The sequence below is a fragment of the Trichosurus vulpecula genome, chromosome 6 (genome assembly GCF_011100635.1).
Source record: "Trichosurus vulpecula isolate mTriVul1 chromosome 6, mTriVul1.pri, whole genome shotgun sequence".
Classification (NCBI taxonomy): Eukaryota; Metazoa; Chordata; class Mammalia; order Diprotodontia; family Phalangeridae; genus Trichosurus; species Trichosurus vulpecula.
The window spans coordinates 69,160,283-69,172,891 of NC_050578.1; the positions used below are offsets into that span (position 1 = coordinate 69,160,283).

The 12,609-nt window shown below is 38.8% G+C and overlaps 1 protein-coding gene across 1 annotated transcript; it reads right to left on the minus strand.

Moving 5' to 3' along the window:
* Positions 1-417: 417 nt before the first annotated feature.
* On the minus strand, positions 418-11,772 carry DMP1 (dentin matrix acidic phosphoprotein 1). The gene is made up of 6 exons (XM_036764960.1): positions 11,715-11,772; positions 10,263-10,306; positions 5,532-5,564; positions 5,290-5,337; positions 679-1,857; positions 418-627 (listed from the first exon to the last, which is right to left on the minus strand). Exons 1-6 carry the CDS (start codon positions 11,770-11,772, stop codon positions 418-420), a joined length of 1,572 nt encoding a protein of 523 aa, XP_036620855.1.
* Positions 11,773-12,609: the final 837 nt, after the last annotated feature.

The window sequence follows — 12,609 nt, forward strand, 5'->3', positions numbered from 1 at the left end:
AGAATCCATTGAAAAGGATAAAATGGTTGACAGAAAGAAGTCTTGTTCATTAAACCAAAACACAGCTATCTTATAATTTTTAAATGTTTTCTCCAACCAAATATTTAATCACTTAAAACTCACTTATGAAAGAATCCTCATCTTATGGCATTTCTTCAAAACCCAAGTTATAAAGCTGTAACACAAAATCCTTTCTTGTTTCCACTATCATGGATAGTATTGAGTCACTTGAGTCATTTCACATCCTGTGAACTTCTTTGGAAGAGTAATTCCCTATAGATGATGGTGTCCCATTAATTATCTTCCAAAAGAAATAAATCCAGGTCATCCTAAGCTTGGTAGGATGAATAAATCAAAGCACCCCCATTTTCTTCTCCCACTCCCTCCGTTTTACAAAAATATGCTTTTGAGCTAATACTAATAGCCATCTTGGCAGTCATTGTCATCATGGTCTCCAGTAGGTCGGTTATGATAACTGTCAATTACCAGCTTTCTACTTTCTACCTCAATGCTTCTTGATAGGCTTTCTTCATTGCTAATTGATGGACTTTCATTGGAATTCACATTTTCTTTAAGCTTACTGTTTTCCTGAAATGCTCTGGCATCTTCTTCAAATTGATCATTTCCCTCTCCTTGCAGCTGTTCAGAACTGCTTTCCCCACTGTCCTCCCTGGAGACACTTTGGCTCTCTGTGGATGAGCTGTGAGACTGGAAGCCTTCCTGGCTGGAACTGTCTTGATCCTCAGTTGACTCTCTGCTTTCCTCTGAGGTGTTCACACTCTCATTCGATTCACTGTTACTTTGTTCCTCTCTAGACTCACTATCTGATTTGGAGGATGTGGTTAGATTGCTCTCTTCAGAGGAATTACTACTATCTTCCTTAGTAACTTCAGATAGACCAACACTCTTTCTATCAGAGTCAGGGTTATCACCCCGTGAAACATTTTCATTTTCTTCCTGGGATTTATTTGGTTTTTCATGAGAATCATCATCTTCTTCTGATGTGGACTCACTGCTGAGATCCCGCACATTTTGGCTGTCTTCCTGAGACTGACTGTTGCTGTCTTCCTGGGATTTGCTTTTGCTGTTTTCATAGGATTGACTGTTTTCATTGGATTGGCTCTTTTCTGTGGAGTCACTTGTGGCTTCTTCCATCGTGTTGCTCTCATTGGTTTCACCCCAGTCATCCTCCTTTGAGATGCGTGCCTTTTGGAAGGATTTCCTGCCAAGCTGCCCCATCAACTGGCTCACATTGGATGAATCTTGTCTATTCCCATCCTGATCTCTTGTCTTGTGAATCTTTTTCTTTGAGTGGACACTGTAACGAATCATTCTGGAATTGCTAGTCTTGCTCCCGATGGTGTCTGCATCATCACCTTGCATCTCTTCGTCATCAAATGAAGAATCATCTCTAGAGTTGCTATAACTCTGTTTACTTCCTACTTCCACAGTGTATTCATCACTGTTGCTGTCAAGGACTCCCTCCTTATGACTTTCATTCTCCTCTTCAAGGCTTCTGCTCTCACTATGACTATTTTCATCACTGGCGGCATGGTGACTGACATCTTCTCCATCTGCAGCATTATTTTCATTGTGTAGAGTGCTGTCAGAATTGTCATCACTTTCGGGCCAGGTGTTTCCACCTTCTTGTTGATGCCTTTCAATGGACCCCTGGCCATTGTCTATATCAACAAAAGTGTCATCTCCACTGTCGTCTTCATCATCATTCTTATCATCGTCTTTTATTCTACTCTTAAAGGAGCTGTCAGATAGTCTATAAACAGTCTCTTGATCATTAGGGCCCAAGTCTTCCTCTGATTCAGTACTATCACTGTAATCCATCTTGTTCTCATTTCTCTACATGTAGAAATTAAGAGATACAGTTAGCTTACAATAATTCAGAGGCCAATCATCTAACCGGTGGGTTTTCTAGACCCACTGCTCTTCTTTCTGCCTTCTTCCTTATTTTTACTTATGGCCATATCACTGGCTGCTTATGAGAGAATAGGAGAAACTCAGATCCACCTCCATTTTGTGATTTTTTGTAATATGCAAGCTCCTGAAAATCTGTGTGGAAATTAAATATCTATGATTTCTATCCTAGTTTCATAGACTTAGAGTTGAAAGGGACCTTTAAGGACACTAATCCAACCCTCTTATTTCACAGATGCGGAAATAAAGCACAGAAAGTTGGGGTGACTGCCCAGAGACACATGTCTAGGAAAGACATTCGGGATTTGAATCCAGGTTGCATGACTGCAGATGAAGCACTTTTTTTTCCACACACTACACTCTAGCTACATTAGGGAAACTTATTCTTTAGAGAAACTTTTCAGCTAATCATTTTGGAAGCAAAAAACATTGTTTTGTAAGGAAAGAATTCCATCTCTGTATCTTTATGTAGGCTGTGCTTCTTGTCTCCCCACCTGGAACGTGCTTCCTTGGCACCTCCTCCTCTTAGTGGCTCTAGCTTCCTTCAGAAGCTCCCCTCAAGTGCAGCCTCCTCTGAGTCATTTCCTGATTTCCTCCCTCCCCCCCCATGCCGGTGCCAACACCTCATTACCTGTTTATTTGGCATACACATTTTGTATATGTGTACCTGTTGTCTCAATAGAATGCAAGTTCCTTGAGGGCAAGAACTCTTTCATTTTTGTCTTTACATTCCCATCACTTAGCATAAGGCTGAAAATATAGCGGGTGCATTTGTACTTGGAAGTGGCCATAGAACTTTGGTGGAGGAGGAGACTGAAACTACCATCTATTAAATAAAAGTGTTGGTACATAAAATAACTCTTTCAAATAGTACATTACAAAGCATTTTCTTCATGAAAATTTTGTGAAGTAAACATGTTTAATTATTATTATCCCAGGTTTACAAAAAAACGGAAATTGAGACTCAGGAAATTAAGTGACATAGGTTTATGCATATATGTTTATATATTGCATATATATTTATATGTGGCATGTGTGTGAATAAACATATATGTCACTTGATTTCATGAGTACATATATATGTATACACATGCACACATGCGTATGTGTTTGACATAGTCAAACAACTAGTAAGTGCCAAAGTCAGGTTTTGAACCCAGGTCTCCAAGATCCAGGTCAAAGGCAATTACTCTTTGCACTATACCCCACTACCTGTCATGTGGTCATTAATACTGATAGCTACTGCTTATAGAAATAAGCTTCAGCAGATCATATTTTTCAGTCATGAAATATGCAGTGTGGGACTGTGATCTCTCATATCATCAGATGGGCAATGTCAGATACCATTTTATGCCAAGTTTGTCACAGAGCTGGCCATCAAAAGGTCACCTAAACATTTCAAGAAACTAAGGCAAGGTGGACTACTCAGAACTCATTTCGTTCCGAAAAGCCTTTTCCCACCTTCTCCACTGATCAGTAAACTGCTAAGGCTCTAGTGTAGAGGAATTTGTCACCTTTATTGGAGCCCTGGTTTCCAGCATCCTCACACCTAGGCTGTGTTTATTGGCCTCTTATCTTAGGGTTGTAGATCTAAAGTCAGAAGGAACCTCAGAGACCAGCTAATTCATCCCTCCTCATTCACCTCACAGATGAGAAAACTGATGACTCGGGAAGCTAAAGTCACATGGTAGACAGAGGCAGGATTTGAAGTTGGGTCTTAGGACTCCAAACTCTACAATATTTCAATACTGCCATTTGATTAACAAAAGTCTCTCCTTTAAACATGACCCTCATATGATGAATTTGAAAGTCTTTGATAAATTAGGAAGTGAAGATATCCTTCCATTTGTGCTTTCTGAAATATTTTGGGAACATTTCTAAAGTTTTAGTTATGTTATAATGTAGCAAAAGACAATAATTCTCTAGCATTAGTGGAATTCTCTGTGTCCCAAGTAGTAGGGTAATTTACAGAATGTTGATACAGAAAATCTAGTCTAGCCTCCATATTTTATATATGAGGATATTGAGAGCCATGAAGGAGAAGGTACTGCTTTTCTAGGCTCCCCCTTCATAAACTCCAAAATTTAGCCAAGCTTGTCATGTTGCTGTTCTTCACACACATATCATTTCCCATTTCTATGCTTTCGCATCCCCTCCTGGATCACTGCCTTGTCATGGCAGAGGGGGGCTTGCATAGCTCAGTGAAACTATGAGCTATACCATGTGGGGTTACCCAAGAAGGACGGGTCATACTGGAGAGTTCTAACAAAAAGTGGTCCACTGGAGAAGGAAATGGCCAACCACTCCAGTATCTTTGCCAAGAAAACCACACGGACAGTGTGGTCCACAGAGTCACAAAGACTCAGACACGACTGAACAACTAAACAGCAACAAGTATGACAATGCCCCTGTGTGGGCTGTCCCAATGTTTAGAAGATGTTCCCTTCTTCCCTCCACCTCTTAGCATTCAAAACAACTTTCAAAGCTCAGCCCAAGTGTCACTCTGAAGGCTTTCCTAAACCCCTGGCTGTGAGTACCTCACATATATAATTAAATCTATTTCTCCTGATAAGAAATAAAATATAAGTCCCTGAGAACAGGCACTATTTCATCTTTGCCTTTCTATAGAGTGCCTATAACTCCCATTCTCACAGAACTCATTATTATTTACTTCTTTAGTCATATCTCCTCCATCTTGCTGCCCACACCAGAGACCACTCTCTGGCAGGTTTCTTCTAAAGAAAATTCTGCCCTGGTGGTGCCCCACTGTCCTAATGGGCAACGCCTGTCCTGGAGGAAAGCTGAAGCCTTGAATCACTTCTACTCTCAGGTGATTTGCTTTACAGCCTCGCCAATTGCTGGGTGCCATTTGCTTTCTTTCATTTTCCTAGTCCCCTCTTTCCTCCTCGCATGTGGTTGCCATTGGCTCCTCTCTCAGAAGCCATTCCACTTTGACCAGGAAAGCTTTCCTTGCTTGATCTATCCTGATTCTGATTATAAAGTAAACAATTTTAGGATGATCTAATGTTCCATCACTTTTCTGAGCACATCTATCATGTTGCCATGGCTAGGTTAGTAGCCATTTGTTTTTTAAAAAAAAAAGTATTTTTAATTAGAAGAAACTTCCGGCCGTCAAAATCTATAGGTTGCTTCCTCCATCCTCAACCCAACATTCAAAATAAAATACCAAAATGTGTTAGAATGACAGAAATGGCTTGTTTTTCCCTTTTTGGTACTCAGAATTATTGACTTTTCATGGTTTAAAAATATATATTTAGAACTGTTTCCATATAATTTAAGTCATCACCATTTCCCTCAATGCATAAATAACTTAAATGTTAGGAAAGATTTAATTACCTGTTCTTTTGAGCTATCTTTACTTTCTTCTGATGACTCACTACTCTCCTGAAAGAAGGGAAATACAATTCCAAGTTACTTTTTTTTTCCTCTTAGCAGTCATAGCAAAAAGAAAAAGGGCCTCATCTCCATTGCTTGAGGTTCAGGTGTATTATATTTCCCAGTGCCATGAGATGGTTCAAGGTAGGCCAAAGATTGCTTGGGGGAAACATGAGTCAATACAACAGGAAGGAGATAATTACCAAGGATGAAACTGCTGTCGGTGCCAAATGATCCTGAAGAAAGAGGAAGAAAAAAGCAAGTTACTTTTATACAAATATTTTATGTCACTATACTTAGAATAATTTTAGATAACTTGCCACTTCTTGATGTATAACTTACATATTATATGAATAATCTGGAAATATTGTGATGGCATGGTTTTAAAACAAAGACCCCTAAGGGATGGAATGAACAGTGGAAGATAAGAATCAAAGATAATTCCATCTAAGTAATGTAATCTTAAAAGCAGCCATTTTCAACATGAAATCTAATAGTGCACTATTGAATTCAGAGCATCACCAAATTTGTTTGGGGCTCTGGCAGGAAGATGAACTCCTGAGGAAACCAATGAGGATACTTAAGGATCCTCTTAGTCATAAATTAAATTCAACAGCTCATTATTAAGCACCTTCTATGTGCAAGACATGTGCAACATGCCACTGTCTGACATTGTGTGACTGAAGAAAGGAGGTTGTGTTCCAGACATGTATTAAAGCACGGCAGAAGCAACCACTCTCTAAATGTAGCCTGCTTCCTTGTATGACACCCCCAAGACTGGACAACTTGAAAGACCTTATCTTAAAAAGGCCAAGGTCTCCCACTACATCCTGGGCCATCTCCAGTTGTCCTGATCTGTATCTTGCCACTGGACGAAGATGGCTCTGGAGGAGAAAGTGAGGCTGGTTATTTTACACAGCCCTCCCTCACTCAACTCAAATTCAATTGCAAGTCATGGCATCATCTTCCTGATATCATGGTCCTCTCCAAGAATGAAGGACAAACCACACAACAATACAACGTGTCTAAGGGAAAGGTAATGACCAGCTCAAGTTGTGCCTTGTTACACTGAGAGTATGAACCAACTGGCAGAACATTATTCCAGGCAATTGTACTGTGGAATTGACAGGAAGACAGTGGGGTGGAGAGGGCAGATATCAAAGGGAGAATAAAGAGAATCATGTATTTATTTATGACTGGAGTTATTCTGCACTTAATATTATTTTTGAATGGCAATGGTAGGAAGGATTCAGCAATTTTCTGCATATATGTAAACATTCATCTACAGATGAATCTTGGTCTAATTCAGGCCCTCCTCATCTCTCATTGGGACGATAATCTCTTCATTGACCTCCCTGCCTCATCTCTCTCCTTTCTAATCAGTCCTCCGTATGGTGGCCAAAGTTATTTTTCTAGAATGAAGGTCTGAGCATATTGCCTACCCAACTCAGCAAATTCTTTTGGCTTCCTGTTACCTCTAGGATGAAATATAAACTCTGTTTGACATTTAAATCTTTTTCACAACCTATCCCAACTTACCTTTCCAACCTTATTATATGCTACTGCCCTTCATGCAATCTGGCCTTTTTGCTATTCTTCCTACAAAGCATTTTCTCACCCATCTCCAGGCCTTTGAACTAGCTCTTCTCCACATCTGGAATGCTCTCTCCCTAGTTCTTTCAAAATTCAGCTGAAGCATCACCTCTTCCATAAAAGCTTTCCCCCAAAGAATCACCTTGGATTTATTTTTTTATATATATTTCTGTCATACCTGTTTCACTTGGCTCTCCCACAGAGATTATAGATACTGTTAGTTTGTAGGTTTGGGCAGCTAGGTGGCACAGTAGATAGAGTGCCAGGCCTAGAGTCAGGAAAATTCATCTTCCTGAGCTCAAATCTGGCCCTGGACACTTACTAGCTATGTGACACTAGGCAAATCCTCAGACACTTACTAGCTATGTGACCCTAGGCAAGTCACTTAATCCTGTTTGCCTTGGTTTCCTCTTTGTAAAAGAGCTGGAGAAGGAAATGGCAAATCACTCCAGTATCTTTGCCAAGACAGCGCCAAATGGGGTCATGAAGAGTTGGACACAGCCAAACAACAAAAACTTTGTAGGTTATCTCCCTCAATAAAATGTAAGCTCCTTGAGGCCAAGAACTATTCCATTTTTGCCACAATGTTGGGAACACACTAGGCGCACATTAATAAATACTTGTTGGTTGATTGATTCTATGTCCTTTATACTGATTTTTAATGGACCATAGGACCATAGATTTAGAGCTGGAAGGAATCTTAAGGTCATCTAGTCCAAACCTTTCATTTTACATATGGAGAAACTGAGGCCCAGAGGGGTTAAGTGATTGCCTAAGGTCATACATGGAAGAATTGGAATGTGAACCAAAGTCCTCTAAATCCAAATTCAACTCTCTTTCCGTGGTGCCATATGTTGTATCCCCCAATAGAATGCAAGCTCCTTGAGGGTGGAAATTATTTCATTTTCTCATCTTTGTGTTCTCAGTAACTAGCACATAGTACTTTGGGAGTTGGAGGTTTGGATCACTGATTTCATTGGTGTAGGAAAGATGTCTCCCAATTATGTTGATTACACACTTCTATCCATTAAAAATTTTTTGATTATGTATTCCAATGTGGTTATTTTTTTCTGACAAATTATCTTTGTAGGGAAAATTGCTTAGTAGTACAAAAAAAGTAATAGCAGCTCTTTTGTGGTGGCTAAGAATTGGATATCAAGAGGATGCCCATCAATTGAGAAATGGCAAAACAAGCTGTGGTATATGATTGTCATGGAATATTATTATGCTATAAAAAATGACAGGCAGGATGATTTCTGAAAAACCTGGAAAGACTTATATGAACTGATATTCAGTGAAGTTAGCAGAACCAGGAGATTGTTATACACAGTAACAGCAATATTGTATGATGAATTGTGAATGACTTAGCTATTCTCAGCTCTACAATGATCCAAGATAATCTGAAAAGACTCATGATGAAGCATGCTATCCACCTCCCAAGAAAGAACTGATACTGTCAGAATACAGACTGAAAGATGCTGTTTTTAAATTCTTTTCTTTTTTTCTTCCTTCCTTTCCTTCTTTCTTTCTGTCTGTCTGTCAATCTCCTGTCTTTCCTTCTTTCTTTTTTATTTTAGTCTTCTTGTACAAAATGACTAATATGGAACTGTTTTACGTGATTGCACATATATAAACTATATTGAATTGCTTATCATCTCAGGGACAGGGAGAGAAGGGACAGAGGGAGGGATAGAATTTGGAACTCAAAAATTTATTTTAAAAAGTTTAAAAAATTGTTTCAACATGTAGTTGGGGGAAATAAAATATTATATAATAAATAAATGACTGTTATAAATTTAATTATAAATTATTAAATTAGTACTGCATAAATGATAACTATAAACATTATAAAATTTACACAAAAGATAAATGTTTAAAAGATGAGATAAAGAAAAAAACAATATTTGACCCTATAGTCCATAGGGAGACACTAGATTTTGCTGAATAGGGGGGCAAAATAACATGGTCAGACCTGCACTTTAAGAAAAATCATTTGGGCATCTGTGTGGAGCGGTTGGACTCGAGGAAGAGAGACCAACCAGGAAGCTATTGCAATTGTCCAGGCTAAAGGGAAAGAGAGCCTGAAACAGGATTGTGGCTGTGTAAGTAGAGAAAAGGAGACAAATGCAAGGGATGCTGTAGGGGTGGAAACAAAAGAATCTGTCAACTGATTGGATATATGGGGTGAGTGAGAATGAAGAGTTGAAGATGACATCAATCTTTATAACCAGAAGGAGGTGGTGTCCCCAACAGAAATAAGAAAGTTTGAAAGAGGGTTGGGTTTGGGGGAGAAGATAATATAATTAAATCTGAGATGAACCCATCTATGCCTGTTTATCCTGTGAGACTCCTGTGAGATGTACCACCCCAAATGAAAATGAGGAATGCAATTCTCACTTACTGGCCATTATGGCTCCAATCATAGACTTTATCTCCAAAGGGTACCTGCAAAAGCTACCAGATGATCTGGGGAGCAGAGATGAGTATGCTAGGGGAAAGGGAGTGATGATTTCCCCAATGGCACTTGCCTAATTAGTGCTGTGGGTTCCTGGTTAGGATGTAAAGTCCTCAAAGGGCCCACACTCAATTCAGAAAGGGGGAGAAGGGAGTTTGTATAGTGGAAGAACAGAGCAGTAGTGGGGACTTTGGGAGACTAGAAAGGTAAATTTCACTGGAGATGCATCCTATGATTGTCTATCACTGAGAAGGTGAGAAGAGATTCATCTTCCTTTTCTTTGATTGGTTGATTATACATTCCTTGGGGTTAAATCATTTTCCTTTTGGGGGTCAAGCCATGGCCACTCAGGGCTTCCTGGGTTCTACTTTGAAGACCACAGGTATGAAGAATTTTTGTTAAGAAAGCTCACTCTAAAAATAAATATCAGCATCTTCACTGATGCTGAAAGGTTGACTTGCCCATATGGTCATTATATGTCAAAGGCATTACTTGAACCCAGACCTTCCTGACTTCAAGACTGACTCTTGATGTACCAAACCATTCTGCTTCTTCTACTATACTTTATGGTTACTGAACCATCAATTTGGTCACCATCTAAGGAATAGTTTTCATGCCAGTTATAACATTCACATGTCTCAAAGACTTGCTAATTGTGTGACCTTGAGAAAGTCACTTAACCTGTTTGCCTCAGTTTCTTCTTCTATAATAATAGAGATAATAATAGCGCCTATCCTTCAGGGTTGTTGTGAGGATCAAATGAAATAATATTTGTAAAGCACTTAGCACTGTGCCTAGCACATAGTAGGCACTATAAAAATGCTAATCATTATTATTATTATTATTACGGTCATCATTATTTAGAAACATACCCTACTCAGCTTACCTTCAATTCTTCAGAACTCTCAGAATCTGTGTTTAGATATTTGGCTACCTAGATCAATGGAAAACACACAGTTAAACATTCAGAACAGTTTTCAAGGAGGCAGTTACTTACAGCATGCCCAAACCACCCAACATGGAGGCACATTACTTTCCTGCATTCCCCTACCAAATGGAGATGAGTAAGCCTGCTTCTATTGGCTGTGTAATTGGAAGATACTACTTCTTAAAAACTGCCAAATTGGGACAGTCTTGCTTTCTTTCCTGTGTGCTCTTTCCTAATGTGTTCAAAAGGTAATGATCACACAGAGTTCACCTACAGCATGGGAGTCATGAACTAAACTGGGAAGGAGGCAAACCCTCATCCCCTTCTTTCCTTCTACTTCATGGCTCAGAGAAATGGCCCTGGAGTGTTTCTGTTTCTGTTCTGTTTCATTAATCCTTCTCATTTCCAGGTGCAAGTGGTTATACCCACCAGAAGTGAGTTTGAGCCATGGTGAGTGATTTGGGGGCCAGGAATCCAGTTGGGAAATCACATTCAGGCCGGTATAGAAGCCCTGAGAAGCCAGGGTGCCTAAGGAGGCTTTGGACTTGGAATTTAGGACTGTGCACTATAGGAAGTGAACTACACTAAGAACCTAATCCGTTCCCCCTCCCCAGAGACTGAGGTGGTGGAGAAAGGGAATTAAGATCCGTGTACCAGGGAGCGATTCTATATATTTATGATCATAACTTTGAAGTAAATATTCCTTTGTAAAAGACACAAAGGAAGCTATTCGACTGTTAGTGGGTAAATGGAATGGGTATATAAGGGATTCATCCCCTACAATTGAGAGAACACCACAGGTAGAGGCTGAAGCCAATGGCAGAGAGACTAAACCCCTTTAAGGAAACTGAAAAACCCCAGAGAAAAGGATGAAATATAATATATCTGGCCTTCACCAGTAGAGCCTGGATAGACAATGCTACACGTGCACACAAACACCTGTGTATATATACACATATATGTAATTGCACGGTACTTTAAATATATTACATATAATTTACATATATGATGTATACATTTAATGTAATGCTTTATACATATGGTTACTGGATCCATGATTTTATTGGAGTGGGAACACTCAGTGAGGGAACGTCTACCAATGTAAATTAAGTCTGTGACTTATCTTGGAGACTTGCCCAGAATGAGCCAGTCAGAATCTATCAGAGGCAGGACTGAATCCAGGTTTTTTTTTTTGTGATTCCAAGGCCAGCTCTCATTTTACTAAACCACAGATGCCATATATGACACTGGTTCCTCAAAATCAGAAAGCATCACACATGGAAGCTTTTCATTAAGCATCTTTGATTTTACCCAAATGGAGAAAGTTTGATGGTCTGTGTTCAGACTGATGAAAATTTGGGGGTTGGATGTTTGGAAGGTTTTATTCAGAAATTGCCAGGAAATCTGTACTTACAGGAAGAGCACAGGAGAGCCCCCAGAAGAAAATTAGCAGGAGAGTGGTCTTCATAGTTGATAATTAAGATGCTTTCAACCTATAAGGAAGAATGTACATGAAATATACTATCTAGGATAATAAGATAAATCATCATGTAAAGCCATTAACATTATGAAAATTTCATCTTTTAAAAGACTCATTTGTGACAAATTCTGTAAGTTTCAAAGTCTTAAAACTTTGAAATAGGAGCCACCCCTTCCTGTTTTCATTTTCTTTCAAATGAATAAATGGGAAATGAGAAATCCAAGATTTTTCACTTACATAAGGATTATGCAACATAGGAAAACTATACCAAGTTCTTAACAAATTTATTCTAGCCCCACTAATATAATCTAAGCATATGCTCATGAACATTATTCTTCACATAAAAGCCACTAGTACTCCAGAGTCCAATTTTAGAACCACAGAGATAATTTACAGACAAAAGTGGGTGGGTGTCTATTTTAATTTGTAAGCAGATGTTCCATGTACTTTGTTATTACAAACTATATGTTATTAAAATTTATATAAGTCTGCTAAGTAGACTTATATAAAGTATTCCAGCTCTAGCGAGTTTTAATGTCCATTTTGGTATGCAAGTTATACTATGCTAATTACTTGCAAATATCTTCCAGATTACTGAAAAATCTAAGAATCATTATTAGTTTCCCATGTATTGGAAATACATATTAGCCAAATATGACCTTTTCCCCCCCCTCAAGATGACTTCACTAACAATTCAAGATATTGAGGGACATGAAAAATAAGTTCATGGTCTAAAATTTGCTTGTTCAAAATAAATTAAGATAAAAATACTAATAAAACAATGTAAATAGCTGCTATAGAAATTTGGAAGTCATCTGCATTGGT